We start from the raw sequence: 26,041 nt of genomic DNA, 5'->3' as shown, positions 1-26,041 counted from the left end.
TTTCATATTTGTCTTCAAGTCGGTCAAAATGTGCCTGAAAATGGTGGAATCCAAACAGCAGAAATGGCATTCTTTGAGAAGTCATTGCGATTTCCTTCAACCCATCCAAAATATTCTTTCTTCTTGTGAAGTAGCTTGAACTAGTTTTTAGAAAGAAAGGTATCCTTCTAAAAACCTTCTCTGATATATCCAATGTAGAACTTTCTGTCTTTTGTGTTTCTGTGTTTGTATGTTTTTTTTTTTATGAGTGTCCTTACGAAGCCACTCCTCAGATTTTGGTCCAAGATGTAGCACCCATCTTCCTTGTTTTTCCGTTCGCGTTCAGATATTAACAGTATTTTTGGCATTTTTGTTTGCAAAGAGAGCACTTACTGTTGAAATTAATCTTTGAGAAGAAACAAGCACTTCACCATGTCCTTACACGAAATCACACAGAAGATAATATAAAATTCAATTCTACATATTGAAAGCGCTTGTACAGTGGCAGTATTATGGCAAAATGTTTTATTTTTTTAGGTTTTGGCATTTTAAGTTTATGAAAATCGCATGGAATCATCAGAAAACACCATACCAGGAGCGCAAGTAAACAATCAGTGGTGCTATTCTGATAAAATTTCAATGTTTTCTCATGAGAAAACCACAGAATCAAATATACAGTACTTGGATGTACAAGAATAGGTTTTTACTTTTCTCATGTGTAAACTTAATCCGACGTGGTAAAAACAAATACACATAATTTTTGGGGCCATAGAACTAATACCAAGGCTAAACTATTTCGCACGTGCATGAGTGAGTATTTTTCAGGTTATTTTTTTTATTTACACCATAGAGCATTGCTCAAACTTTTTTCCCTTCCATCAACATGGCAATATCACTGTACCCATATGCATAAAAACATACTATCGATTGGTAGCTTAAGATTTAATTTCTTTTGCGTGAGATGTTAAAACGGCGCTTGTTTAGGTTAGGACGTAGACATCTGTAAGAAAATACATCTGTCATAGAAAAATGAGTGTTTTAACCATTTTTTTGTAGATATTTATGTGTGTGACAATTAAATTGTAGTCATAGTATTATAACATATTTGTAACCACCATTTGCGAAAATGTCAGGTCCCTATCAATGAGCTACATTCAGAAACCATTCCAGCATTAATGATCTTGTGAAACTACGGAAAACCAAGACCAGAATGGGTGTACCGGAACGGGAACTCGTGTCGGGGGGGCGGGGGGGTGTGTGTGCTCTGTGTCGGACTGAGGTGTTGTGTTTGGCCGGCCCAGTGGTCAGCCTGACGAGCGGCCAGCTGCTTTGCGGGGGCCTGTTCAGCGGGGACGCCCTCTCGAACTGGTTCTCGGCGGTGGCTCTCTCCCACGCCCTGGTGGAGAACCCCGCCCAGAAGGAGCAGCTGCTCCGGGTGCTGCTGGCGACGAACGTGGGCACCCAGCCGGTCTCGCTGCTGCACCAGTGCGCCCTGCTGCTGCAGCAGGTGCGGTCAGCCTCACCCTTGGACTGCAGTACTGTTGCCAGATTGATACTACCGGGCTTGTTGACATTGAAAATATTATTTAATATACCTGCTACCTTTACTTATAATAAGTTTTAATTTTTGTGGTCGTAACCAGCCTTATGGCGGTGTGACTGGAGTCTTGCCTTTCCCACCATCGATAATTTTTTTCTTGGCCAGGGGAATGGGAATAGTGTACAATTAATTATACTACTAATCATATGTATTTTCAAAGGAGTCTTCTGGATATTCATTTACATCATTTGTCATTAACCCTCTTTTATCGCATAATCGTCGCACTCTCGTAATCGCCGCACCCATATTTTAGGCCGTCATCAAAATTGGGATAAAAATAACTTCTCGCGTAAACTCGCATGATGTTTTTGGTCCCGCTAGTAGATGCCGAGCGCTTTGTGTAGTTATTTTTTCCGTATAAAACGATGTATTTTAAAGTAGAAATCTAATATTTATTCGGTCATTACCACTTATTTATTTTTACGGAAATACGAAGTTGTACGATGAGTAAATTTTCTTTTAAAGACGTTCTTAAACGTTATTTTCTTTATCAGATCGTCTGTGTCGCCGCGGTGTACCGATGTTGGTATCTTTTCCATATAAAACGATGTATTTTAAAGTAGAAATCTAAAGTTTAATTTGGTCATTACCACTTATTTATTTAATTAACGGAAATACGAAGTTGTCTGACAAGTAAATTTTCTTTTAAAGACGTTTTTAAACGTTATTGCCTTTATCTCATTGTCTGCATTGCCGCGGCGTACCACTTATAAAAATTTAGCCAGCGCATCATTCATGTTTGGTTATGTTGCTTCCCGTATAGAGCGCGCGCACGCAGTCAAATATTGATATCTCGCCGATCGCATGCAACACGCGCTCTCTGGCAGGTGCCGAGTTAACTACATTTGATAGCCTGCATTCTTTCGTGGCACGTGTGTACTACGACATTTTAGTTCACGTCAGATTCAAGTGGCTTGCGTTCGCGTTAGAGTTTTGGTTTTTCTATTTAAAGTTGAAGAAAGGTTTTTGTTTAATGAATTATTAATATAAATTGTTTAAATAAACGTACTTTCCAGGAACGGGTTTTGTTTTTATGAATAAGTTTACCTAACAAAAAATTTTTTTCCCACATATTCGTCGCACCCCTACTTTTCAAACTTGATTTTAGAATAAAATGTGTGGAGCAAGGTCGAATTTGTGTCTGGTTAAGTTGAATTACGATTTCCCATTGGTGTCCAGAAAAGTTTCGTGAATACCTACATAGCTGATTCCTTACACAAATCCTGTAATTGTTTTGTATACCTCTTACTTTATATTATCTAGTTGATAACAACATGCAAAGAAGAGAAAGGAATAAAAAATAAAGAGGTATTGCGTTTTTCAGTTTGGTGTTACTTTTCTGCTTGTTGCTTCCTCGAATATGATAATTATTTTTAAAAAATTCTTAGAATAATTGGAGGGTTAATTTTTTTAAGTACTATTGGAATTTTTGTCACTTCCTGTGGTGCTTTGTGTGAGGCTGATTTGGTTACAGCATATTAGGCATTAGGGATATGCAAGTATTGAAAAATTTTAATTTGAGTAGAAAAAGTTACTTGATAATCAATAATACGTTTCAAATAAAAAGGTATGCTTTTTTTTAATTATTCGGTACCAATAGTTGCAATATTAACATCGGAAACCTTATATTTATTAGCTGTCACAGCTGTTCGTAACATCACACTACAATCCCTCACTGTTCATGTGATATAATGCTCTATTTAAAGTAATACGTGTACAACGTTTTCTTTTTAAATTCATATAATTGCGACCAATAATAATTTATGTTAGAATAACTGATGTCTCAGGCATTTTTCCTAAGAAGTAGATCACACATGATCAAAGTTTTATGCACGAGTGTAAACTAAAATGTCTTTATTGTATTTTACATCAGATTTTCTTGGACTCCTGTGAAATGTCCATTAAAAAAAAGTTTAATTCTGTATATTCATTTCAAAATTCAGTTTGAATAATGGGAAAAGAAGAATTTTGGAAGTCTTTTTAGACATCAGCCTGCAACGTGTGTCATTTCCTGAAATGATCACGATGTGGCGAGAGTGCGATGGGGCGATGGCGGATGTTTCAGTGCAACAAAGTGCAGTCGAAGCTGGGGATCCTCATCCTGCTGAGCACGTGGCTGTCTCACTGTCCGGTGGCTGTGAAGCAGTTCCTCTCCATCCCGACCAGCATCCCGTACCTCACGACACAGGTGAGTGTCACGTCGCCTGCGGTCGAAGAGTCGTCAGTAGTGAAAAGACCCTGTTGCCCCAGCCATGTATCACCGTGTCCACTGGTTAGTCAAGGCAAGGTTATTACCGTGAATTGCAATAAAATGGAAATTACCCATAATGCTTGTTGGTGCACCACATAACACCTAAATGCAAGGTGAAACTTCACATTGCACATGTAATTTAAATCATAATATTAAGCAGCATCAAACAAATCTTAGATTATAAAAATGTTATCTTCTAATATTAATAATTACTTTGCTTGTTGATGTTTAGAATTTAAATTTAATCTTTATGTTTTATTTAATTGTACTTAATTTGAAAATACGCTAGAGACTAATACCGAAGCACTTCTAGATTTTTGTGTGAAAACCTGGCATCATTGTGACGTCAGTTCGATAGATGGCAGATTGTATGCCCAGTATGAACAAAACAATCTTATCTGTTTAATACATATAGTACCAACATTATATATCAAAGAAAAACACTCTTTTCTCTTAGAAAAAGTGTTTTTCACTCATTATACAAGATTTATGAATAAAAACAAACCTCCAATGCTTCAAATTTCTTAAAAATAAGTTAATAATATTTGACACCAAATAATGTAATGGATATACAATCTAAAAATGTTCTATATAATTATTTTGTTGTCACACCTCTTGCAGCTAGGTTTTTTTTCACACACTAGCCCGTGTTGTTGGTATAAAGCTGTCCGGTATTAGTCTCTAGTGTATTTGCTTTAAGTTCTTTATTTTGAAATTTCTGCATATTTTTTTTTAACAGGCTGCATCAAATGAACACGATGACACAGAAGAAATTGTCCAAGGCTTATGTGCATTCCTGATGGGTCTGTGCATCTGTTTTAATGATGACTCTGTGCCTGCTTTTTCAAAGGTAACGTACTTAAAATATGTTTGTAGCATTCTACTGTTTTAACAAATTAGGAACTTAAATTAAATTGATCTTGAATTATTAATGACCTTAAATATTAAGGAAATAATGTTATCATTTATAATAAAAAATAATCATGATTTTTTAAAATTTAAATACTTTTTATGTTTGTGATTTCCTTCAATTTTTTTAATTGCATGGCTGATCTTCCTAAGATTATTTTTGGTGTGTAAACATCATAGCTCTCGGTTTACAACATTTAGTAGGTGTAATTTCATGAAAATGGAATGGAAGTCGATGAACAGAAATGTGTAAATAATCTCTGGCTGAGCCACGTGTAGCAAGATAAACCGATATAGCTACTTTCCTAAATATTAGGGGACGTACATCAAATATATTGTTTGCTTAAAAAAAAGTTAACAAATGTAAACTATGTTCATAAAAACTTTTGCAAAGCCACAAATACTTCTCAAAAGGATAAACAGCTGTTATTTAAATCATACCAAAAAACCTAGCCATATATAATTTCTGATTATAATCTTTAATAAACTTATTTAGAAAGTGGGGAGGGCAGTATCCTGGGATGTTACAATTGCATTGCTGCATAAGACACCAAGTTGGTCAGGCTCAGCACAGGTGTTCTTTTTTTTTTTTGCAGTTAGATTTTATTCCCAAGACACCTGTCTACTGAAAAAAGTTTTTATTTTTTTGATAAAAATATTTATCCACTTTACTATAGGAAGCTACAGAAAATGAACTTTGCGCACACATCACTAAAACTGTTTCACTTAGTATTGAAAACAAGACTTTTTGCTACAACAAGAAGTTAATTTCCTTGTGTGGTTAATTTTCATTCAGAAGGTAATATCACAAATTATTGTTTGTTTTGATAATGGCAATTCATATTTTCATTTAAAATTCTAACAGAATGGCTTGTAACACTCAAAGGTACTAATAGATGGTTATTTGACATAATGCTCTAGATTATATTGTGATGTACAGAAATTAATACAAACAAATTTTAAAAGGCACAAATTTTAAATGTATTATAAAAAAGCTACTTTTCTTTGTATGCTGCCTTCCTAAAAGGGCTTATACCAGAGCACAAGGGTGAGTCCTTGTTGGCTGTGGCTGTGATCACTAACGTGTCACGCGTATGTGGTGGTGTTCACGGGTTGATCTCAGCACACTGGGCATGACCAATTGGTTTGGAACCCTCTATAATCTTGAAAGGTCCCATTGATGTAAGCCTTTGTATGAAAGTGAAACCAATCCAAACCATACTTACAGTGTGAACACATTATTTTATTATCAATTCACAGATGGTGGTCGTTTACCATTGTACAGGACAGTTCCTTTGTTCGAATGGAAAAAATCTAATTTTGATCAGAGTACCACGCATTCACTTACATTGTAGTTAGTAAATCTTATCCACACTTAATATACCGCGATAGTCAAACATCTCGGTGTCAGAATTGTGTGCCACAGGACACCCATTGTCCTTCACAACGTTGCAACACACTCACACCATGTTCTGCACGTGACCAATAAAAGAAAGGCTGACTGACTAATGGTATCTTTCAATGGTCAGTGCCACCAACAGCTCAAAAGTTTAATTCGGTTCATACACACCAGTTTCAACCTAGTTTATAGTGTGTACAGGACCGGTGCAAGGTAAATTGGCGCCCTATGCGAAAAACCTTAATTTCCCCCCCCCCCCCCCACCAGGACACCCCGAAAAAATTTTCCTTGCCTCAAAATACATCACGTAAGCCTAAGATTTTGTCAACAATCAAATGTAAGCAGGCTTGTGTGTTTTTTTTTTACTTTTTTACTTATTACAAATCATAAACGGGTCACCGTGGACTGTAAATAATTACTTATATCAATATAAACATTCCAAACTGTTACAAAAATCCATGTTCATCTAGTTTCAATAATCGTTAAACATGTTGTATCAGCTGTTATGTGTCGTGCTGCGCCGCCCCCAGCTACTTGGCGCCCTAGGCGGTTGCCTAGTTCGCCTATATGGACGCGCCGGCCCTGAGTGTGTGCACATAACAGCGGGTTTCCTTCCAGCGGTTGGGTCGTAAAGTGCCGGGAAAGGGGGTGTGACGGGACCGTGGACGCTGCCGCAGGAGAACCTGAAGAAGCTGGTGGAGAACCGGATCGGCCTGGAGATGTTCCTGGACAAGCTGTGCGAGGTGTCGAAGCACGAGGTGTACAGCAAGGCCGTGAAGCACCCGCAGCTGCGCCCCAGGCAGCCGGGCGAGCTGCTGCTGGACCACGAGTTCTGCAAGCTGTACCGAGCCCTGGAAGGTGATTGGACGGTCGAGCCTTTGAATATATATACTGTATAGAAGCCGCCAGCCCAGGTTAACATTTCTAATACGGTTTTGAGGTAGTTGGTCAATTCACCGCCGCAATTGCCACCATCTCTAGGGCATCGACTTGTGGTGGTCCCTAGCGGACAAGTGTCGAACTCTTCGAACACCCCTTCCCCACACTCCCGCAAACATGCATTGTCCTCCACACTCTACCCCACCTCTCATCCCTACAGTTTTGTGACGCACAAACTCCCGTTGAACGACCTTGGAGCTGCAGTGAATGTTGGGTGGGGGGTGCGGGGGAATGACAGCGGGCGACAGTGCTACGCTCTAACGTGTAAATAACAACCTAAGACGATATAGGGTGTTACGGCAGTGCCCTGCAGCGGTGAAGTTCCCAAGCTGCTCATCATACGCTCCTGAAAAACGTAGAGTAAATTCTATCCACTCGCGACTTCTATACAGTATATATATATATTCAAAGCAAGAACTGATTTTTTTTTTTTATGAAACATACATATTGAAGACTGTAGAATGGCTCAAGTGGCTAGGCACAGGACTCTCGCTGGTTCGGATTCCCGTTCGGCTATCTTTATTTCTTTTTTCCATGATTTTTCTAAATGTCACTTGGAAAAAAATCCTGGAATGGTTTTTTTTTTTACAGTAGACCATGGCCAATTCCTCTTCCAGTATTTTTTGTTGTGTGGTTGTGTGTTATCATCTCTTAATGACCTGGCTGTGAACAAGACATTGTACCAAAAGAAAATTTTTTAAGACTGTAGCATCTGATACAACCGCCTGCAGCAGTCAACTTCCACCTCTAATGCGTGGAAGTTTGCCCTAGAATTAGAGTGCACTGACATTAATGATAGAAGTAAATTTGTAAAGTGCTGTTTGTCTAAACTTGTATTCTGCGAGTTGGTCCTCAGTTCTTCACACATGTTGAATCTGCCTTCAAGTAATAATAGTGAGTTGATAGGCCTGGATGCTTATTGTGATCTCCAGTCATCTCCGTGGGGTAATGGCCATGGCGTCACTGGGGCGTACTAGCCAAGAGATTTTGCGGTGGCTTACCATTGTCTTCTGAGGTACGGAGGTAATGGGACAATAACACACACACTATCCTGAACCTAGGAAGAAAATATTTCCCCAAGTGAAAAATTCCTATACCTGGTTGGTAATTGAATCCAGAACCTTTGGAATTCTGGCCAGAAGATCTAATCAGTAATCACTGATCAGCCTGGCCAGACTACCTTCAAATAGTAAAGGGCAAATACAAATAGCTAAAAAAAATTGTTGCGCAAAGTGGTTTCTTCTATGTTTTGTCATCAAACACAAACACTCTCCAAACGTCACACTTTCCCCCACCTTTTCATCTTGCTTCCTCTTCCCTGATTGTATATTGTTTGGGTTTTGTGATAGAACATAGGTACAACGATCTTAGCATTATACCATAAGCAATCTCACAGCTCTCATCTATAGTAATTGAAAAGTATGTTTCACAAATTAAAATTTTGCAATAACATGTTATCTTCTGGGTATCAATTTATTTTTCAGTAAAGTGTGGCGCGAATGATAAGCAAGAAACTTCATGCAATTTCCTACTATGTAAATGTTATGCTTATCTTCACTTGTAAGAAATTATTGGAGCATTGTTCACAATGTGAAAGAGAAAGAAGTGAAAAAAAATTTGTGTTACATAGTTATGAACCTATATATTTTTTGGATCTTCTAGAAATAAATACAAAACATTTTATGATTGACTTAATTTTCCATGCACATTTAAGTTTCAGGCCAAGTGAGACTGAATTTATATATTACAGTTTTTTATATTGTTTTAAATTTTTTGTGACATGCACCAGATGTGATTCCCATTTTATTAATAAAAAAATTGTAATTTGTGTTTTATGTGAATATTTTCTTAGCATCAAGACTACAATTTTTTTTTTTGTTTCTGTATTCATGCTTGTTAACTGTTATGTATCTTCTGCCACGAAGGTATGATTGTGAAGGCTGTCACCCTGAAGCCCCAGAACGACCTGGTGAACGGGTCGTCGGAGCTCTCGCTGTCCGCGTCCGAGAACGGCTTGTTGCTGCAGTACAAGGAGCTCATCAGGGAGCAGGACCGCAGGCTCCAGGAGCTCGGCTCCACGGTCAACGCGCTCTCGGAGGAGAGGAACGCAGCCCGGGTGAGAGGGAGCACGTCCAGGTTGCTCCGGCATTGTTCTCGCTGTTGGGTAGTGGCGTGTTCAGAAGGTGTTCAAGGAAGAGGTGCACGATTTTTATTGTAGCTATTTTATTCCAGACGTTTGAAGACCTCTTGTTTTAAATGGTGATAATCAACGTTCTTGTGAGTTTCGGTCTCTGTGAATTTAATATGTAGGAAATTGGTAGGAAAAAAGAAAATTTGTAACCTAAAATTAATCTTAGATAATGTACACATCTCACTATCAGCACATGAAAAGTGATATTTATTTTTTGAGAATTATTTCTATTTACAATGGAGGTCTTCAATTATTTAACTGTTTAAAACCCTGTTCTCATAGTGAAACTACAAAATTTAATTTTGGTTTTCAAATATTACCATTTTAATTTATAACATTTTCATCTGTTTTGTTATTCATTAAAAATTTTAAATCTTTGAGTACATAAAATTGCTACAAAATTAATTTTGCTTGCTTTTGGGTTGAGTTAGGATAAACAAGAATTAAAATTTTAATTTCCCTGTGCCCCCGCCCTTAAAAAAGCCTTGCTGTTGACAAGATTTATGTTCAGCAGCTCTTTTCGGATACAGCCCCTGCATGCTTGGACATTATTGGGTGCTGCATATTGCATTAAAATAACTGGAATGAGTGTAACCACAATTGAAGTCTTAATGACTTTGATGTGGTCAAAGGAATATAATATACATACTTATGCACCTATGTAGTTCTAGGGTCATTGTATTGTAAATCTGTCGAACTTTCAGTTGAAATAAGATTACAGCTAACACTGTCTTGTGTAGAACAAACAAAAATAATTAGTGTTTTCAAAATTTCGAATTGAGGTTTTGGTTTTACTGTAGCTTGGCCTCACTAATAAATAGAGGCAATATTATATGATAATTAGTAATAAAATGGTAATAACACCGTAATGTAAGTCAATATACAGCATAATAGATGCATACTAGTATGTTTTTTTTTTTTTTTAATATGGATTGGTAGTATGCCTGCATTCGTAGATGTCATTTGCTGTCATTTGACGTGCAACGCTGGGTTTGACTTTCAGGCGCACATGGAAGAGCTGATGGCCACGGTGTCTCAGCTGCGGGACGAGAACAAGCTGCTGAGGGCCCAGGCGCTCGCCGGTCTGGGTCCCGACGGTCGGACGGCAGATTCCAGTCAGCAGCGAGACGGCGGTGACTCCCCGGCACACAATCAGTACAACTCTGAGGATGCTCTGTTACACAAACTGGTTAGTCCTTCTTACTTACCACCTTTTGGTTTATGGACAGTGTGCAGCTTCGGTATATTTGTTACGTTGTGCAGGATGTCCACATTCTGGAAATTCAGGGAAAATCAGGGAAATTAGGGAAGTTTTAAATTGGTTCAGGTAAAGTCAGGAAAATTACTTAAAATCCAGGTAAAATCATGAAAACTTCCCCAGTTACAGTAAATTGAGGGGAAGACGTCATGCTCAATTATGCAATCACACAGATTGTGGTAACATTTTTTTTATGGTCTTACACTACTATATAATGATTTATGTATGTTTCTGTTGGAATTGTCAGTTTTGTACTATAATTCTAGTTTCAGATTAAGTGTAATGGTTGTAAAGTTGTAATTATGTGAAAGCTTGCATAACAGTGAAGGGTATATTTTCTTAATTTTATATTATCTCAGAATATCACCAATAGGTAAATTATTAATAATACGTATATTAGTCTGGTAAATTTTAAATTTGGGTAATGGAAAGTTAAGTAAATATAAATAATATAGATTTTTGTGGACATCCTGTTTTGTCACTAAATGTCCTTCAAAATTGTGTCAAAAATTTAATGCAGGGCATTGTAAAACAGCAATGAATGTGGCAGCAATGAATAATTAAAGAGTTATTATTTTCTCATGTATCTCAGTACAAACATTAGATGAAACAGATTAAATGAGATCGTGAAATTTACGGCTGCAAAGAGCCGATTAAAGATTCAACTCACCAAAAAATATGCAAAACTTATGATAACTATTAGTGAGTAAAAATTTACTAAAACTATCATTTTAATTTTTTTTGGCTATATATTTTAATGTAATGTCTCAGAGAAAGAATTTTTGAAAATTGTACTTGTGTATTAACATACTAGGTAACCAGATGGAAAGAAAAGTAATATACAGCTTCTTCAACATCTTACCTGCAGAGGTGTGTGTGTGTGTGTAGACTACTTATGTTCTTATAAGTCATTGTCGATTGTTTTCTTGATATCCCTGGTCAGTGATATGTATTAACATTTCCAATAATTTTTATTTTAATAAGATGTTAAAATCCAATTAACCAATCTGACGCTACTACTGTCATTACCAGTGAATAGTGTCAGCCCCCACACCCCACCAGGAACAGCGTGTTTTGGTGGCGGTTTCATAAATAAATATAAAATTAAATATCAGCTGCATAAACTCCAAAACCTGCTCTGACATCAAATGGGTGTGAACCATAAAAAAAATATCTTTAACCCACAAATGAAATAGAGAACTAAATGTAAACTTAAAGAGGTGTGATAGTAAACTATATTTAAAAAAAATCTTAGTTTTAGTTTTTGTGCATTTAATTGCTACCAAAAGAGGGTGAATCACTCCTTCAAGCAATGATATATGAATTGGTGAACTGTTTATAATTTATGCCTCATTAAGCTATGCTTAAAATAGGTACCTTTGCATAAAGTTATCTAAGATATTGTTACGATTTACCTGCGGGGGTTCGTAAAGGATAGCCCAATTGATAGATTTTTATTACACACACAGTTTTATTTATTACCACTACTTGTCACTTACAATTAATCTTCTAAGATGGCAGATAATTAATTACATGTAAAGAAATGTCAATTCCCCAGTCATTCGTTTCACACACCTCGCTGGGCCGCACTTCCGGCGCAACTCTCGCCGCAGCACCCCTCGTGGGTCTCCGCCGCGGGACTCCGTCGCCGCACTTCGCCGCCGCCGTCACACCCTTCGCCGAGATCCCACTCGACGACTCGCTCGCCACTTCACTCGGGACTCCGCCGCGCCCGCGACTCTATCGCCCGGAAGCTCCCGACTCCACTGATCTCACTCACTCCCTGCCCTGGAACCTTCGTCCAAGGACTTCGCCCGGAAACTCCCGACTCCACTGATCTCACTCACTCCCTGCCCTGGAACCTTCGTCCAAGGACTTCGCCACTCTGCCGCACCCGCGGCACTATCGCCCGGAAACTCCGCCGCGGGAGAACTCCCCACTCCGACTCTCTCTCTGACTGACTCGAAGGTCGGCCCAACCTCCTTAAATAGCCCTTGGGTTCCCATCCAGAACAATCGGGCATGTCTCCGAGATATCTCGCGACCTTCGCCGTCGAAATGCCCAGAAACGCGTCGTGAGTCCTCGAAGGACGCGGTGGCTGCTCTAAGAACGCCGATAAAGGCGTCTGAGTCCTTTTATTCCGCAGTGCGGCCTCTTTTAAGTAACCCGATCTGAGGCAGGTGCGCGCTGCGACGGTCAGGATGTAGCGAGATAGTATGACACGAGATACCAGGGAGAGGATGCGGGTGGAAGGGGGCGCAGACAGGCCGAACGAGTGCGGCGACGCCAAGCACTGCAGCCAAGCGCGCTCGTAACATTGCCCCCTCCTTAAACCTGTTCGTCCCGAACAGGTAATGCATCTCCTCCTGGAGGTCCCCATGCTACTCGAAGTTTAGGTCTCCTGCCTTTCCTCCATCGCGGGCTGTACAGTCTCACCAGGTAACCCTCTCTCTCATTAGATGTAGCTTCTCTTGTCGCCCGGCGACACTTCTGGGTCGCAGATTCCCCATGTCGTTCAGTCAGCTGCCCGAGATGGACCGACCATTGCCTTGGAAGGACTCGATACTCTTGAGAGCATTGCTCGTTGCCTCCCAATGGTTCGCTTGTTTCTTCCCTTTTTCTCTCTGTTTGTTCTCTCGTAGCTACTTGTTCACAAAGCATTTCTTCCCAGCTCTTCTTCGTCTCTTCTTGGTTCCTCATTCCCTCTTTGTTCTTATGAATATCGTCTGGACTGCTTTCAGTTACTCCTTGCACCATCTTCTTCACTCTTTGTGTTCTCATTTTCTCTTCTCGGTCTTTATTCCCCTGTTCTTGGTTCTTCTTCACCTTTTCTTGGTCTTCCTGTGTTTCTTCTTGGTCTTCCTTCGTTTCTTCTTTGCACTTCTCTATCTCTTCTTGACTCATGTACATCTCTTCTCGGCTTTTCTTCAGCTCTTCTTTCATCTTCATGTCCTGACTGTTCTCCTCTCCTTGGCTAATGTCCTCTTCGCAGTGTTCTTCGCTGTTCTCTTCGCTGTTCTCTTCACTGTTCTCTTGACTGGTCTCCTCTCGGCAGGTCTCCTCTTCGCTGGTCTTCTCTTCGCTAATCTTCTCTTCGCTAGTCTTCTCTTTGTAGTTCTTCTCTTCACTGTTATTCTCTTCACTGTTATCTTCTTGGCTGGTCTCTTCTTGGCTGGTCTCTTCTTGGCTGGTCTCCTCTTGGCTGGTATCCTCTTGGCTGGTCTTCATTTCTCTGTTCTTCTCTTCGCTGTGCTTCTCCTGACCGGTCTTCTGTTCGCCGTTCTTCTCTTCGCTGTTTTTCTCTTGGCTGTTCTTCCCTTCTATGCTTATCTTCACTTCGGTCTTCATTTCATTCCTCATTTCTTCTTGGCCATGCTTCAGTTCTTCCTGACCCTTCTTCATTTCCTCTAGGCTATAATTTGACCCGCTCTTCTTTTCTTCATGGTGGTTCTGACTCTCCTTCCTTCCACTCTTCATTTCTTCCGTAAATTTCTTTATACTAGTTACCATTTCTTCCTTAAAGTTCTTTGTACTAGATACCATTTCTTCCTTAAAGTTCTTCATACTAGCTAACATTTCTTCCTGACCCTTATTTATACTGGCTAACATTTCTTCCTGACCCTTCTTCATACTGGCTAACATTTCTTCCTGACCCTTCTTCATCTCGTCCAGCCTATTCTCCATTTTCTCCTGGCTACTCTTCATCTCCTCCAGCCTATTCTCCATTTTCTCCTGGCCATTCTTTATTTCTTCCCTGTTACTCTTCATTTCATTCTTCATTTCTTCCCTGTTACTCTTCATTTCATTCTTCATTTCTTCCTGGCCACTCTTCAGTTCGGCCAAGAATGCCAGGACATTCTTAAGCTCATCGGCAGCCATCTTTCTTGTCCACATATACTACAAGCCTAAATAAATTTTTTTCTAATACTGTTCTTAATTTTAAATGACCTAGCCGAACCTTCTAATTTAACTAACAATAACTCTATTACATTCAAAACTAACACTGACTACAGTATACTCAAACTAACTCTAGAAAATTTCAAATTCACTAAAGTTCTAAACACTAACTATATTCTCGTAAACTAAATTCTATCCTTAACTTTTATTCTAATACTCTAACTGAATCCTAAATCTATTAATTAGGGCTATCCCACTTCTGACACCAAAATGTTACGATTTACCTGCGGGGGTTCGTAAAGGATAGCCCAATTGATAGATTTTTATTACACACACAGTTTTATTTATTACCACTACTTGTCACTTACAATTAATCTTCTAAGATGGCAGATAATTAATTACATGTAAAGAAATGTCAATTCCCCAGTCATTCGTTTCACACACCTCGCTGGGCCGCACTTCCGGCGCAACTCTCGCCGCAGCACCCCTCGTGGGTCTCCGCCGCGGGACTCCGTCGCCGCACTTCGCCGCCGCCGTCACACCCTTCGCCGAGATCCCACTCGACGACTCGCTCGCCACTTCACTCGGGACTCCGCCGCGCCCGCGACTCTATCGCCCGGAAGCTCCCGACTCCACTGATCTCACTCACTCCCTGCCCTGGAACCTTCGTCCAAGGACTTCGCCCGGAAACTCCCGACTCCACTGATCTCACTCACTCCCTGCCCTGGAACCTTCGTCCAAGGACTTCGCCACTCTGCCGCACCCGCGGCACTATCGCCCGGAAACTCCGCCGCGGGAGAACTCCCCACTCCGACTCTCTCTCTGACTGACTCGAAGGTCGGCCCAACCTCCTTAAATAGCCCTTGGGTTCCCATCCAGAACAATCGGGCATGTCTCTGAGATATCTCGCGACCTTCGCCGTCGAAATGCCCAGAAACGCGTCGTGAGTCCTCGAAGGACGCGGTGGCTGCTCTAAGAACGCCGATAAAGGCGTCTGAGTCCTTTTATTCCGCAGTGCGGCCTCTTTTAAGTAACCCGATCTGAGGCAGGTGCGCGCTGCGACGGTCAGGATGTAGCGAGATAGTATGACACGAGATACCAGGGAGAGGATGCGGGTGGAAGGGGGCGCAGACAGGCCGAACGAGTGCGGCGACGCCAAGCACTGCAGCCAAGCGCGCTCGTAACAATATATTGTGCATGTGCTTATTAGAAAAAATACAATGGCCTAGGACAATAGATACAGGTACCTTGGATTTTAGACTAAAGATCATAAACATTGCTGCAGTGATGTCTAAAAAAATACTATCAAAATTTACAAATATTATAAAGATGCTGGCAAAGTTAAAAAATATAAATTGAATCCTTTTTAATACGTTTGCGGTGTAGGAAGCAATTTAAACTTTACCATCTTTCTCAAATGTCTAACTTGTAGCCAGTCCTCCGAACAGTCAAACATATTTTCACCTAACAGTTTGTAAATTTCATACCAAAATACTCAGCGGCATTGCGTTTATAACTTTAACATCACAGGACCGATTTGAGGAAAGTTAAAAATGTACACAAAATTATAAAGAAAACAAACTGCTGTGTATCTTGACGGGAAGAAACGGCCGTTAAATTCTCATGCAGCATGGGTCTTGTAGCAGGGGCAGTGACACTTCCTTGCAAAATTGATGTGACGTCCAAAGCATTTATGTATGTCCGTTTCTTACGTAAATAGCGCACACAAATTTATAGGCAAACCAAGCAAAAACACGCCTAGAAAAGCTAGCAAATCATGTTGATTAACAGCCAGCTCCATTCAACAGCAAACAGCTATCATTCCAGTGCGAAAACACCACCTTAAAATTTCAGATTTTCAGATGTGCGAAATTGAAGCGCTTGTGAAAAACATCATACAGCTCATTTATTATGCCTGCAAATCACTTTTCAAAAATTTCTGCGGTTCGCGTTGAAGTGTTCCCCTTCTTCAACTGCCTACCTAGGTTGCTCAGCTGATTATTCCCCCACACACACTTCCCCTCTTTTTTCCCCCTACAATGGCGTGCTAGTGGTGCTCGCAAACAAACCACAGACTACTGTTTTCTGCACACACAGACGTAAAATGAAGAATATAATTTCAGCGCTCACACTTCAAAAACAATATTATATCTGTAATATTATTACTTAAAACATTAACACTAATTAAAACTAAAGACTAACAGTTTCAGTTAACAGTTTTAAATCTCACAAGTTCTAAATCTTTCAAGCATCTTATAAATTTTTTGCCAACTTCATCAGAGTTCCACCAAACTTTACCTTAAGGCGATTGGTGCACGGTAAAAAACGGTCACAGGCCCGAAAGCAATGAATTTTGTATCATATGATCATTAAAGAGTCTAGATGCCTATGTGGGTGACTGTTACTATGTAGGGAGGTCAGGAGCTTAGTTCCAGCTCGTCAGTGGCGAGATGGCCTTCATACGGGAAGGGTGTTGCTGGTGGTCGCTCTGCGGCCTGCCATCTAGGAGGAATTAACAGAACCTCGAAGGTTTTATCTCCCTCTCCCTCTAACACACAGCCGATACGGTTCTATCGTGCCCGGAGGAGGGGAAGGGGTTAGCAGGTTTTCTCTTTCACTCATCCTTCGCCATGGAGAGGCGGAATGGATTATTTATTTGTTCGCAACTGCGCACGTCATGTGGCTGAGAGCGCACATCTTCTCACTCAACTCACTCGTTCTCTCACACTATTTCAATAAATCTTTTCAAATCTTCAACATCAATACTTTTAACCATTGCGCTTCCTACGGATTAATTATATTTCATGCATGTGCCCGAATTCAGCTGCAAAAAAATAAAACGGGTAGTCAATTTTTTTCTTCAAAAACCTTCCGAAACACTGTGTGTTAAAAAACATTCTGAAAGCCCATTTTTCTAGATAAATGGAAATTCTAAATCACCTACGCAACAAGGAAACATTGTGCTTTAATATTATGTAAAGAAAACACCTCTTAGTTTTATAGTTATGTAAAGGTGGTGTGATATGTTTTAGATGTCGCACCATCTTATCATCCATGTAGAAGAGTTACCCGAAAAGCTAACAATACTATTGTCATGGAAATTGAAATATGGTTAAGGAAATATTTTTCAAATGTTTGTAAACAGTAAACAACATATAAAAAATCTTATAACAGTAAAATTAAAATACAAACAACCCTATAGCAAATTTAATTTCAATATGAAAAAGTCTACAATAATGTTTACAAGAAACGAAATTGCAATAGCAATACAAAAATATCGCAATTTTGTTACATTGTTAACATATATATTATTTTTAATAAAGGCAATAAAAATGGCATACTCAATATTTGGAATACAATAAATACCTTAAGCCCTACATAATTGCTGCGATATTCACAATAAATGCTTTTCTTAAATATAGTAATTAAAAAACATCGTAAATAAATTATGAACATACATATTATGGTAAAGGAAAGTGGACACTATCACACTGAAAAATCTTAGAGGGTAGTTTTCCTCATCTTATTTCTTTCTTTGCGTTTTTGGTCTTGTTCGTTAAAATATTTCATGTTCAAATACTTGATACGCATATACGTTCTTGTCCTGACAAAACAGTATATAACTTATTCTGGATATTTATTTTCAGTAGTTCCGCAAATAATTTTAGTCAGTGATTCAAAAATCCGCTCTTTTTTGCACAAATTGTTGCCATGAACATTATCAAAACACATTTCAGCGATCTTTATTAATTCCAAAAATTCATTAGTGGGACATTTTAAGTTACCCTTTGATTGTACATGTATCCAGCTATCGTCCTCCGAATTGAAATCCGTAGGGCCAAGGTCAGGATATTTATTTCTGAAACGATGAGCTATATAGCCAGAAACATATTTCAGCCCTTCAAGAGAAATTTTGTCACTTGAAAGGGACCTGGCCTCAAAATCTAAGACTATTTCTTCCATGTCAGCAAGATCTATTTCATTTAAAGGTGATTTCTCTTGAAATGTCTTTGTAAAATACATTTCCTTGCACAAAAGTAGTTCTGTAATTTCATTCTGATAAGCACTGTCCTGTTCCATTTCATTTGACGAAAAATCACTTACCAAACACATTTCGTCTGTCTTCTAATCCGTGTTTTACCGTTCAGCAAAAACTGCTGCAGAATGTTTTCACAATATGTAGTTTTCCTAGTTTATAATTCTGTATTTAAAGTAAATGGGCGACAGATGCGTATTTTATTACATGCTTTATATTAGCTTCACCTGTATGTTTGTTTGTCTGTCCGTCTGTAACTCTTTCGACTAAGAGTGAGTGGCTCATCAGTGTAAAATGTCCCACCAATTTCATCACGTTCGTTAGCTGAGCAGTCTAAGGCAACTTCTGAGACGTCAGCTTTCATATTCAGCGATCGTGGGTTCTACTCCCGGCCACGCTGGAAAAAAAAATGTTTTTTTTTCTGGTAAATTCTAAGATTATATCCATACATCTAACTGTAAATGATTCGGAGAGACTACCATTTCTTTGTGACGTTGCAACTCCAAATAGTTATCTCAGATGGTAATAGGTAGTGTCGGTAACTCATTTCCCTATGATAATTATACATAAATATAGTTTAAAAAACTAAAAAAACATGCTTTTAAAGAATATCAAACTAAAAAGTTAAAAATAATTTTAAAATTTAATTTATGACATTAGTATATAAGCAATACTAGTATAAATGAGAAAAAAGCATGGGGCGCTTAATATACAAAAAATATGGCACAAAGCGCCTCAAGTTTTTTTTCTCATTTATACTAGTATTGCTTATATACTATTGTCATAAATTAAATTTTAAAATTATTTTTAACTTTTTAGTTATATAATCTTTAAAAGCATGTTTCTTTAGTTTTTTTAAACTATATTTATTGATGTTCCATACCTCTAATATACGGACAGAGAAAAAACCACTCTAACACATCTTAGTTCAGTTTAACTGTTAACAAATATTTAGGTTAACAGGTCCTATACATATTTGATATTTCCGAATATTTTACTGACTGAGTTATACTGGACATTAATTAAATTGATCGCTGATATTTATACTTTTAAACAAAATTTTGAATTTATCATTTTATGTAAACTCTAATGCGTTAAAAAGTGTAACGCAACACTACACACAGGTAGTGATGTCTAGTGCACTGCCCTATGCACATTAGTTAACAAAAAAATAAAATAAAATATTAATTACTGATAAATAATACCTTGATGTCGTGATACAAGTAACACATGCTTATCTGATATTTATTTCAATTAGAATACGAAATAGGAAGATAAAATAATTAACTGATTTTAAGACTGATTTATTACTTACACAGTACAGTGCATTTTGAAGACAAATGGGTCTTAAGAAGCGAAAATCGTACTCGATTAAAGAATGGTATGGTGTTCGGTATATTAAGGTTTCCCTCAAAGTAACGGTTTCAGAATGCTTTTAAGATATTAGTTACATCCCAACATAAGTTTAAAACATTTCTCTTAAGAGTGTGCTTCGTAGCATTAAAAAATGTGCCTTAATTATTTTGCAAATTTATCATTGTTATGGTGACGATGTCAGGGGTTTTCGTAATTTTTTTTAGAAATATAGTACAGTATTAGCAACTACGTTAAGAACTGTTATTTTATTCACACAGAGAAAAGAAATACAAAATGCTAAAATTTGGCGTTTGTCTTTTTATATACTATATAGGTTTGTTATTATATGTGTGTTGTAACATGTATAAAAATGTTAAATATATTCAAGAATATTTGTTAATTATATATATTAAAAAACTTTTATGTACGCGACTTGAAACTACGTGAAAGGTTTTCAGTCTATATTTTTGTCAGTATATGCATAGCATTACAGTTATTCCAAACAATTCTCTACCAGTGTTTCCCTAAGGTTTGCATGTTACGTTTGTTCTTCTACTAATACACGTATATTACAAGAGGTTTGTAATAGATTAAATGAGGTAAGTAAGAATTTGATTTTATAAACATTGTGTATGAAATTATAAATTTTGAGATGTATAATAACAAAAAGAAGTGCGTTCCGAAGACTTATGTCGGTAGTGTTACCCACTGAAACATTATTCCCACTTCAACTCTCTGTAAAAATAAAAGTATGGGGTTGAATGCGCCAAAAGGGGTATATAAATAAAATTTGAGGCTTCTTCCTTATTTCATACGCTAGTGTCCCCCACTTACAATTGCAAACAAAAATTTTTCCTCAATGTTGTAATTTACTCTGCGTAATCACAAAAAATTTTGGCAGTAAATAAGTATTTAATTTTTAAAAATGAAAGCATTCATGTTTCGAAAAAAATATTAAAGCGATGTGGGGAAAAATGTTTATAGATACTCCAGTAAAATTTTCAGTTTGATTGTTTTGATAGTTTCGGAGCTGTTGTGAGTTTAGTTTGGAAGATTCTTCGGCCGCGCGAGGCGTGTTTGGGTCTTTTTCATTTTCTTTCAGCGTAGGAAGCCGATACCCGGCTTCACTTCGCATCCTCTGCTTGTCTTCCCTTGTCCTCTCCAGATGTATTACTGTATATTAGCTCCATGAGCGCGACCTTGACAGACCGTTTCTTCGGTCTCCTCTCGTCATCCCTCTACACCCCATTCTTCCCCCTCCCCACCCGCAGGCTGCGGCCCGCCGGCCGGAGCTCCGCTGGACTACCTGGTTCCGACAAGCGCCGCCCTCAGCGCCACGTCGCGGGGACATTGTTCCCGGCGGCGAGAGTTTTACACGCAGCACTAGAACTGTCACTCCAGAGGGCATGTTTTGAGTCGGATCGTATCAAAAACAAAAGGATATGAAAATATATACATAACTCAATAGTGTTCTGCCAATTATGTTTTCATTTTCATTTAAATTTATTCTTTAAATCGCTCCTGAAGTAGTCCAGCAGTGATCAATGGAAATTGTCAATATTAAACTGTAATTTTGATGATGAAAATTTTTCTTCTTACTTTTATATGTGCAGAAACCTATTTGTACACTCGTTTCTTGAACTATACTTAAGTTTAACATAATTATGTGTTTTCTAAATAATTCTGGCTTGGAATAAAAATAAATGCATTTAAAATGACATAACTCTGTAAAAAAAAGTTTATTAAAAATATCCTAGGTATATTATGTCTTAAAAAGAAGCATCAAAAACAAATATGTACAGTTAAATTAGTTTTGTCGTAATATTTTCCATGCACCAATCGCCTTAAGTATAAAATTTAACCAGAAGATAATAAATAAATGAAGGTACTTATAAACCAAATTACCTAGATAAAATTAATATGGCAAAATAATAATAAACTCTGTAAAATAATTACGAGGTAGTGGCTATAAGGTAACCTACACTACAAATCCATGTAGTCATTGAGATCACTCAGGAATAGGTGAGTGTGAGTGTGGTCATCACACATACATCCGAGCATAATCGTGGTTGATTTGGTTGGGACTCTGTATTGGATGAAACTTTTGCAGCACGAAGGTGCCAGAGATGTTTCCAGTAACGGTGGCCTGGAGAACACAGAAGCACTTTGTTCCCGGCTGCAGGCAATGAGCTTGGAGCTCCAGCAGGAGCAGAGGTTGCGAGCTCACGAGGAGAAAGTGACTAGTCAGCATGATGAGGAGGTGAGTACATGGTTGTTCTAAGGCCCTCCCACATTCGCGCTGTCGCGTCTGTCTGACATGTCTGACCATGCTGTCTGATTAGTTTTCATGCTGCAGTGTGCTACAATGTATCTGATTCACTTGATCATACATAGAGGGCAGCAAGGTACATTGCAATAGATATTTATCTTGACTTTACTCGAGAGATTTATACAAAATAGAGATTAATTTAAATGCTTATTAATCAAATTGCTGTACATTTTTAAAATTTAACTAAGAGTTTATTATATATTGAGGTTAAACCTGTTAATTTTATACCTACATATTTTATAATTTTTACTATTTAAATTTTCGGGTACCTCGTTTTCCGTTTCATAGCAGCTAAATGTAAAACAAATACATAAAAAAAAAGTCCAAGATGAAATGGTAAAAACTTACGTTTAAAACATTTTTTTTGGAATTGATTATTTTTGCACAAGGTTACAATTTGTACTCATGATGTCAGATGAAAATGGCACTATCCGACCTCTGAATTTCAAGTTCGCCGTTTTGATCAGACAAATCCACTACATTCGACTGTACTATCAACACCCGACGTCATAGTGCCATGTCACGTGAAATACTAATATTCCCTCATCGCATATGCACCATGATTTCCAAAATATCAGACAAATGCGACTGCGCGAATGTGCCCTTTATGGGAAAATACCCAGTTCCTGGCACAGAAGTTATCCTGTTGTCCTGAAGTCCGTGATTCGTACATGAAAATCCAAGATTATCAAGCAATTAATTTATTTTTTACATATTTTAAATCTACAAGACAAGCTGTTTATGACATATTCTGTTACTTTGATAAAACTGAAAAATAACACCTCATATCGAGGCAAGTTTATAATGAACCATATTAAGATGACACTTTGAAGCCAGCTGCAGAATAAAAAAAAGTGAGGTTTTACTTTTACATACCCCAAAAGTTAAAGACAACTGGACCTCTAGGATTATCTGTAGTGGATTTCAAGGAACTTGGGTTCCGCCTCGGTGCTTGTAAATTTGAGTCATGCTAGGGGTTAAAAACGAGCCAGTCACCCTCGCCACGTAAGTGTAACATGTTAGTGACAGTGTTGCCAGATGTACAGAAGTTGACAAACAACTGGAATTTTGAGGATTTTTTTTTTAAAGAAGGTATGAAGTTGTGTGTGTACAGAACTAGATACTGAAATATGGAAACTTCACATTTCTGGCACATAAATCCAGCCTTTGGATTCTGGCAACACTTATATTGTATGGCAATGAATGACTTAAGTGTTGGCATTTACACAAGGTGATATTCATAACTCATAAGTAGAGACCCCGAAAAATGGTGAAGCGCGAAATTCACGAAATAACGCGAAAATTTGATACTTTAATCAAATTTTGTGATTTCCTTTGATTTTGACATAGTCGCGAAATTCACGAATTTTCGCGCGAAGTTCACGCTTTTTCGTGCGAAATTCACGCTTTTTTTGTTAATATGATGCTGTAAGTTAACATTCCTTTGGAAAAAGCTGATCATCTAGCTATGAGGGAATGGTGTAACATGTTGAAGGTTAGCCTTATTTATTTAGAAATGTTTTCCCCCTCTAATAAAAGCTCATAAGCATATGTAGGCCTACAATATTATCGATTAACTTACCTTTAGGCCCAACTTACCTTTACTTCAAATAAATATGCAAGTACCTCAGATTAACAAACACATAAATAGGATGGATTGCATTGTGAAATGGTGAGCACACCACAAGATATTTTTGACTGATTGATTGATGGTTTGACTCTGTAATCCAGCAGTACCTAATCTAGAAAAGGTTAGGTTAGGCTAAGAATTGTTTTGAGTAAATTAGCCCATTAATATTTTCAGCGATAACCTGATAAATGCTACCTATTTATAAGTATATTGTAAGTTATGTTTACATTTTAGGTGCAGGGGATTTGCCATCATCAGCCAACACTCTTAGAGAAACTTATGTCCCAAAAATTGGCCAGGCAAATAAGGAAGCAGTAAGGCTATGAGGTTTTTTTTACACCGCCAATGGCATAATTTTTTCACAATTTTTTGGGGTCTCTACTGATTGCTTATTTTTACACGGATTTTTTGGACCGCTTGTTTATTTTTACACCGCTTGTCATTTTTTTACACCGAAATGAGCCAGTTTTATTTACCATTTTCTGGGGTCCCTACTCATAAGCTTCACTTACACATTTCATCACAATGTTCGTTATTTCATATGATAAGTTTGTATTTGAAAATGAATCAAATCTGTAAAGTGAATTGTTATTTTTAAAAAATTTTTGTGGAGCTATGCCACCGGTGGTTTTCACTGCATGTCATAGATAAATCACAATAATGAACAAGAAAGATGAATGAGGAATTCACGAAAGGAATTATTTAAAGGGAAAAAAAATCAAACTACAGACGAACAGTGGGCTGAAAACGATCAGACCGTAGTAACAAGAGCAGAAAATACAGGCAAACAACCACCTTGGGCAACACAGCAACAAAAACAGTCTGATAGAGGAAACTGGAAAAAAAACTGTGGTGTGTGTTGTTTGACCCCCTCGCGAGCACTCACCTGATTGGTCACGCACCTAAGAAGAGAACTGTGAGGGTTGTTGATTTTCAATTGTTTTTGTGATAAATTAGTTTCTGTTACCCCACTCGCACAGAAATAACACTCAATGAATTGTTAGGTCTTATATTGTAAATTTGAGCATTTGCACAGGTCTGCTGTTTTCCCTTGTGTTAGTTATGTTTAGAGGTGTATGAAATTCACAATTGCGATAAATGCTAAATAGATGCGAAATTTTTCAATTACCGCGATTATTTGTGAAACTTCAACATTTATTAAATAATTTCAAAACATGCAACTGAAATCTTCAAAAACCAAAAACTCCATTTTAAAATTCACTCTGTCATTACTTAATAGTTTATAAGTTATAAGCTAAGATAAGTAGTGCTGTAGGCATTAAAAACTTTATTAAGTAGCCGTTGTACATATGCTTTAATTATTTACAACAACGAAATCAACAAAAATAAATGTGAGTAAACAATTTTTTTTAAATGCTACAAAGTGCTAAAAATCACAAAATGGAAAATGCTATAAAATGCTAAAAATCACATAATAGATGCTATAAATTAAATTTTTAAATGCTCTTTTCATACACCTTTAGTCATGTCGTGCTGGGATGTAGCTGTCGCAGCTGAGGCTGCAGGTGGCGGAGCTGCGACGGAAGCTGTCGGCAGTCGACGAGAGGGCGGCGGAGCTGAACGCAGCGAACGTAGAGCTCGACAGGATGCGCAAGGACCAAGAGGACCTCCTGGAACTGCTCACGGACCAGGACGCGAGGCTGAACGACTTCAAGGAGCGGTTGCGTGCCCTCGGGGAGAAGGTACTGCCGCAGACACTCTCGTCTCTTTGGGTTCGTCTGACAGATACAAGTACTTAACACGATTTTCCGCATGCTTTACGATCAAAACACGATGCAGTGAAAAACTCTTTAATTGGGGACGTTCTGACGTTCGTACATTTTTTTTTTCACGATTATTAATATACATGAACTTGTTTATTACAAATTATTTTGTAAAAATGCAGCATGTATCATGGTCGAAAATCACCTTATTTTGGTGAAATGCAAATTAAGAATCATCAAAGCAACACATTTATTATAAATAAACTGAATTTATTAACATTATAACACTGAACTTGCCTGTTTTAAAAAATAAAATTTAAATAAAAAATCAAATAATTAAATTTGTCATATGGGGGTCTGATGCCCCGCGGGAAATGTGGAAACCATATTACATTCAGTTAACAATTAAGTTCTATAGTTATATATAATGCATACACTTACGGTATATATTACATCACATGTATTTTCTATTTTGCTCAAGTGACTGGGATTTTGTGTTGTAGCTAGAACTACAAATGTAAAAATTAATTTTCCATGCCAGTG

At 37.9% G+C, this 26,041-nt stretch overlaps 1 protein-coding gene across 3 annotated transcripts in view; it reads left to right on the top strand.

The window, feature by feature from the left end:
* The window catches only part of LOC134543191 (general vesicular transport factor p115), a 45,329-nt gene that overhangs the window by 16,468 nt on the left and 2,820 nt on the right, over positions 1 to 26,041 (top strand). For all 3 annotated transcript variants that reach the window (XM_063388083.1, XM_063388085.1, XM_063388084.1), the window contains exons 10-17: positions 1,281 to 1,486; positions 3,645 to 3,767; positions 4,570 to 4,680; positions 6,816 to 6,996; positions 9,003 to 9,193; positions 10,272 to 10,457; positions 21,926 to 22,075; positions 25,280 to 25,477. In XM_063388083.1, coding sequence (XP_063244153.1) covers positions 1,281 to 1,486; positions 3,645 to 3,767; positions 4,570 to 4,680; positions 6,816 to 6,996; positions 9,003 to 9,193; positions 10,272 to 10,457; positions 21,926 to 22,075; positions 25,280 to 25,477 — 1,346 coding nt within the window. The remainder of the gene's footprint in view (positions 1 to 1,280; positions 1,487 to 3,644; positions 3,768 to 4,569; positions 4,681 to 6,815; positions 6,997 to 9,002; positions 9,194 to 10,271; positions 10,458 to 21,925; positions 22,076 to 25,279; positions 25,478 to 26,041) is intronic.

Source organism: Bacillus rossius (genome assembly GCF_032445375.1).
Source record: "Bacillus rossius redtenbacheri isolate Brsri chromosome 9 unlocalized genomic scaffold, Brsri_v3 Brsri_v3_scf9_2, whole genome shotgun sequence".
Taxonomy (NCBI): domain Eukaryota; kingdom Metazoa; phylum Arthropoda; class Insecta; order Phasmatodea; family Bacillidae; genus Bacillus; species Bacillus rossius.
This window is presented reverse-complemented; position numbering and strand designations above follow the sequence as displayed.